Source organism: Melanostigma gelatinosum (assembly GCF_949748355.1).
Source record: "Melanostigma gelatinosum genome assembly, chromosome: 2".
Taxonomy (NCBI): domain Eukaryota; kingdom Metazoa; phylum Chordata; class Actinopteri; order Perciformes; family Zoarcidae; genus Melanostigma; species Melanostigma gelatinosum.
The window spans coordinates 30,039,274-30,045,273 of record NC_136635.1 but is presented as its reverse complement, the minus strand read 5'-3'; the positions used below and the strand labels follow the sequence as shown (position 1 = coordinate 30,045,273).

General features: G+C 40.8%; 1 protein-coding gene across 1 annotated transcript in view; it reads right to left on the bottom strand.

Annotated features, from left to right (window-relative positions):
* Positions 1-555: 555 nt before the first annotated feature.
* Positions 556-6,000, bottom strand: part of luzp2 (leucine zipper protein 2) — a 137,624-nt gene continuing 132,179 nt past the window's right edge. Inside the window, exon 12 of the mRNA XM_079289378.1 lies at positions 556-673. Coding sequence (XP_079145504.1) covers positions 566-673 — 108 coding nt within the window. The 3' untranslated portion in view covers positions 556-565. The remainder of the gene's footprint in view (positions 674-6,000) is intronic.

Here is a 6,000-nt window from a genome sequence, read left to right as displayed (position 1 = left end):
GAACAGTTGGCCAGCCAACTTGAGCCTCTACATTTCAAAAGGTGGAGGAGTAAATTAACCTTGCTACAATGAGTGACAAACAATATTCTAAGTTGGGTAGTAGTAACAGTAGTAGTAGTATCTTATATTTGTCAATTGATGTACTTATATCACAGGATACAGTGTCAGACCTCGCCAGTGCAAAGGGATTTTTCTAGAAAGATCACACATTTAGAAAGCAGTGTCTTCACTCAGAATAAAACTCAGATAAATAAACGATCATGAAACAAGTTACCAGTGCCATTGCTACCTTATTAAAAAGAAGTTCTAGAATGCATGCCATTTTACTATGGAGGTTTGCAGATGACAGTCGAAAATTTGTTGTCGATTCCAGTGTCTCAGCTTTTGCAAACAATGCTGATATGCGTGTGAGGCTATGTGGGTGTGTGAGAGAGAGCGCATGTGTGTGTGTGTGTGTGTGTGTGGGCGCACATGTGTTTTTTTGTGAGAGTGCGCAAGTGTGTGCTCTTAGAAAGATCCTTCAGGCAACGCAGCAGCTCTGCATTCCGGATGATAGGCCGTCCGCTCAGTTGTCTTCATGTGGCTTTGTCTTTTTGCTGCTGCCTCCCTCTGCCTCGTCGCTGTCGTCTGAGAGCTTCGTGTCGGATTTTCCAGTCTGCGCTTGGCTCCTTTGCTGTTTAGGTTCAGAGGATAAAGATTGTTAATGAGACCGACACAATAATATTCCAGAGTAGACATGTGGTGGTCTGTAATCTGAGCAGAAAAATGCTCCTAAATTTATCTGTGGGATGCAAAAGAACGTTCTTTAAAGATTACTGCTGGGCATTGAACCACACGGTCTGATTCCTCTCTCAGTCGTGGCTCTAACCACACAGTATCTGTCTTCTTTTAGGGTCTGCTACTTCCATCATCTTCCCCTTCTAACTCGTCACAGACAGACACTTTGTCAGACCGCTTGGTGTCACTTTCTAATGGACTGGGTAGCCCAGCGTACCGTTGCAGTAAACATGTGGTTAACGCTGCGAATTCAAACAAATACACTTCTAAGTTTAGGCAACCAAACCACTTTGTAAAGTTCAGGATAAACATCATGGTTGGCCTTGAAATAACTACGTCAACTAAGTAAAATGTAAACATAAGTATATAACGCTGCACAGAACAGTCAATACTCGCAAACCAACCTAAAAGTGCCCTGAGGAGTTTTCGTATGAACAAAAGTTATGTGTACATCCATTGTTTTATACCAAAGCATGCTGCGTGTATTCTTGAGGTCTAACTAACATGTTTATGTGCAACACATTCTCACTCCAAACTCGTCAAATACCTTGGTTTGATCAGCGGCCATGAGCTTCAAACTCTAGGGACACTGACAGCTCGTATGCAGATGACACCCAACTATACATTTCTGTCTAAATGATCTTAGACCTGTTGATAGGTCAGTGAAATGTTCAGACGAGATTAATATGTTGATGTCAAACTTCCTACAGCCAAATTTAGACAAGACTGAGATTATATTATTTGGGGAAAAAGTGAGCAACTGTGTTTACATGTTCAGATAACAGCCCTTCACACTTCAAAAAATTCGGGGTTATTCTGGATTCTGACCGCAGCTTTAACACCAACACTAGAAATATCACCAAAGTGTAATTTTTTCATCTGAGAAACATTTCTCACTCAGGCTGGAACAGAATAAACAAATGCATACGTGATGTGATGATGTGGCCTTGTAATTTGATGGCATGGACTACAGGTCAATCATTTCACAGATGCTCTAGGCAGCAATACTTTATATGTCCTTGTCAACTTGTTGTGATACTAGGTTTTGAAGTGCTGACTGGGTGTAGCTCCCGTGGAGTGGGACACAGCTACAGAGTCCTGCTGGTTCTCATTCCAGCTATGAAGAAAATTAGCTATATATAAACACACTTGGGAATAAATGCAATTAACTACCTGCTGGGATGGAAAACCAGCAGCTCTCAGGGTTTTTGAAGATCAACTCGGACAACAACAGCAGTCTGTTTACAGTTCAGTGGCACATTGGAACACAATGCAGTTGAGTGTGTGTGCGTGTGTGTGTTTGGGTTTTGTGTGTTCCTCTTGTCCTTCCATTTTCACAAATCCCCGCTAACATTTACAAAACTTAAAATGATTGGGCTCCAATGTATTTCATTAATGGAATGCAATTTACTGTGCTATTTTGAATATTAAGTCAGTTTTGGCAATGACATGTTTAAGCACTGCACACAGACTCTAGAAACCAATTCCCCGAGCAAAGCATCTGTTTTGTGTTTACCAATGTCACTTTGCAGAATGCCTTTAGGCTTGCTGGCTGCTTGCAAATTATTGAGTGACACATCACTCTGCATGGCAGTGGGTTATATCTCTATCACCTGGCTTGGAGGCAAGAAACACCTCTACATTCATCCAACCACTCTCAGGGGAGCTTGAAAGTAAACTTTAAATTTGACCATATTGGCAGTTATGTAATCAGAAAACACTAAGTAGCACATTTTTTTACTTATGTTATGTATGTTTTATGATTCAGTGAGGCTGGGTACTCAATGACTCTCACTTCCATCTGCAGGCAAACGATCTCTTACTTAATGCACTCTTGTGGCTTCTTGCCAACCTCAATTGCCGCCCACTTCGATGTGGGTTCGAGATGTTATTTTTTTTTTGTGTGTCTTATTTATCACCAGCTAAAACTCACTTAAAGGTTCTCTAGATGGCCTTCAGAGCATTATTACAGCAGCAAACAGCTACTGGTTATGTAAAGAGTGTGCTGTAATTCAAGCATCTCAGAGCTTTGTTTACCTTTTAGTGCAGCTAAGTTCATGTGCGCGTGCCCCACTGGCTCGTTCTCGGCCGTTCTACACTGTGCTTATGTGGTTACAGCTGATAACGTTGTTGACAGATGGTGCTTAGCGCCGGACCTCCTGTTCCCCCTCAGGTTAGCGCTGTTAGCTCCGTCATCACTGTTGCCGTTGCGTGCACTGTTTCTGCTGTTAGCACGTTAGCTGCTAGCCACCGGTCATGGTGGCAATAGATATGCTCTGAATTTTGCACCCATTAAGCACTACCAATGTCAGCAGTCAAACTGATTGAAAACAGATTTCTGACAAAACAACAACTTCTATGTTTTAACTGCTACATACATAGAATCTTTTTTGCCTTCATTTCGACTCATTTGTCACTGTTTTCTATAGACTTCTATAAACTTTAGAAATACTATTTATGTAAGACTTTGTTGGCTTTGTGCTGTTACCCAAAGGATGTAAGAATTTGTCAAAAGGAAGATCGCCCTTTCCTTGCCCTATGTTATTGTGGGCGTCAGTGAAAATGTAGGTGAACACAAACTAACTAATGAACTGACTTGAGTTCGACACAGCAGGATGATGTGTGTTTTTTTATTTTTGCAGCAAAATAAATCTATATGTAATCATCTTATAAAATCCCCCCCAAAAAAACATTGCTGGCAGAATTCAACTAAGACTGTGACGGCCATATTCATTGCTTTTTAAATTATTTTGAATAACAATGAATAATTGAGTATTTGGAACAACTGCATATCTTGCTCAGGGGATTTATTTCCCCTCACATTCACTTTTTGTGACTTTTTTAAAACCCCGCTATCACTTGCACCTTTTATCTTAATGAATTCAGGAATGTCAGAAACAAACAACACTGATGCCGCTGTGCTTTAGAGATGTGATCTGTTGTTTTTAAAGATGCCAGGGTTTGCTGAAATGTTATGGAGTTATATTTTAGAAACTTTACTCTAAACTAATCTTAAAGATGGACTCAAACAAATACACCTCACATTTGTATAAATCCTATACAGTTCAGATTGCCTGCTGTGGTTTTAAAGCCGACACAGTATATCTACCAAGCCGGAACAATGTTATTTCCCTCCGTGTTGTTGACATTATAGTTAATCTGGTTGAAAGTCCTCTCTGGGTATGTGGTCTGTCAGCTTGTCGATGTTCAGGCCACATCGTCGAGAACCTCTTTGTCTGATCGCTGTGCCCCGGGAAACTGCGTGAATATGTCTCACCTAGAAAAGCGCAGGTGTTGCCGTGTTGCTATTTAAACCTGTCTTTGTGTTGCACAAAAACACAACAGGTGCAAGACCACAAGAACAGCCATTTCTTCCAAAAGCATTTGAACAAAAGGCGAGATGCCACTCAGGTTTCCAGTCAAAGACAATGAACATGAGAACGAATAATGAAGGTAGAGTAGTGACAGGAATGGGGGGGGGGGCACTTTAATGCAGATTGCTCCACGGAGAACAGAATGCAAATCATTACTGATCAAATTGTTTACTACACCATGAATGGCAAGTGCTGTGCATGAGGGATACCAACCCACAGCAGTGAGAGAGAGTCGATTGTTGATTCAGTGCTGCAATGAAATGTGAAAATTTCCCAATTAATGAGAGAAAAAGGATCCACGAGAACAAGTTAGATGTCTGAATAGTCAGCAGCCTAAGTGATACGTCATCTCTTCTTTTTTATCGCTCCCAAAATAAATGTTAAACTTTTGTTAGAACTTGAACACAGGGTTCTTCCTGGCTTAAACTTAACATAACATTATAATTATGGAAAACACTTCAAAATAACTCCACGACACTTTGGGACTGAACCACCAATTCTTGAACCCCAATGTCCTCGTAAACATCCTGACTTTGTTTGACCTACTTCCCCTCGTCCTTATCCCACGTCATCACACTCCTGGAACATTTTCTCTGAGCATCTAATAATGCAACACAGTGTCATGGCAGTTTGTGATATAGTCACGAAACAGTACCATTCTCTTGTACTCCTTTGTATCGATGACACAGTCCACTGACTTGAAAAAAGCAATCGTATCAAGACTCTATCACTGAGTATCTCTCTGGCACAAAACACACAAGTGAAGGCAAATCTGCCCATTTGTCGAGATTTCTTTTGAAATATTCCCGTGTCTAAAAATGGATCGCTGACACTTGGAATGCAAGACAGTTGCTCAGTTACACAGTATTGCACAGCATGGAAATGAGATGCATTGTTTTGTGGTACCATCTGCCACTGCCAAACAGGTGTGACTCAATTCAATAATATGATGAGGGAGGCAGTTATGCATAGGCTTTGGCAGGGCATTGGATATCACACACGAGGTGACATTGGTCCTCTGAATATCAGGTTTTAGGAGATTGGTTGCCACCTTTCAGGAATGTGTTGTGGGCGTTGTGTGTCATCTGCTCTGCTTTGTTCCACTTGTGTCGTACTTTGTTGCACACTGAGTTGAATCATTTGAGGGTATGAGTTGTCAGTCTCTGAAGTCACACTAAGCAGGTTACATGTACACCTGCTAACCGTTTCTTTCCATCTTTAAGACATCCTTATCATGCTAAACCGGTTTTTCACATTTTGATGATGAGCGCTCGTTGTCAAAAATCCCCATGAAAGGGTTTTCATTTGAAAGACCAAAACCATCAATGACTTGATTCACTAAGAAGTATTTCCCTGTGTAGCCTATTCGTCTGTGCCATAGACCTCCATTGTTGTCAAAACACATTAAAAACACATCAATCGGCCACAAAGTTGCACTGGCTGACATGTTCCTTCATTATCGCAAATACTCATTAACCCACAGCTGGAAATAGACCCCAACAAACGCACTCGTTACTTCTGGTAGAGTCATGTTGGCTAAAAACTACAATTCCAAGCTTTTTTTTTTCGGAAATGATTGAGCCTTTTTAAAGAATAAACACATTTGTGAACCATTTTCAATGTTTTACCGCTTGAGTGGGAATACATGGGCTTTTGTCTGACTGCCACAGATATGGAAGCATTTTAAAACCAACTTCATCGGTGATTTTGGTGCTTTTGTTGGATTTCTTGACAATAAGTAAAATATGGATGAACATCATCATCATACTGTACGACGTTTCCTTTGATTAATAGACGAATCATTTCGTAGGCCAAAGAAGACCGAGAATTCACAACAGCAACAAGAGTC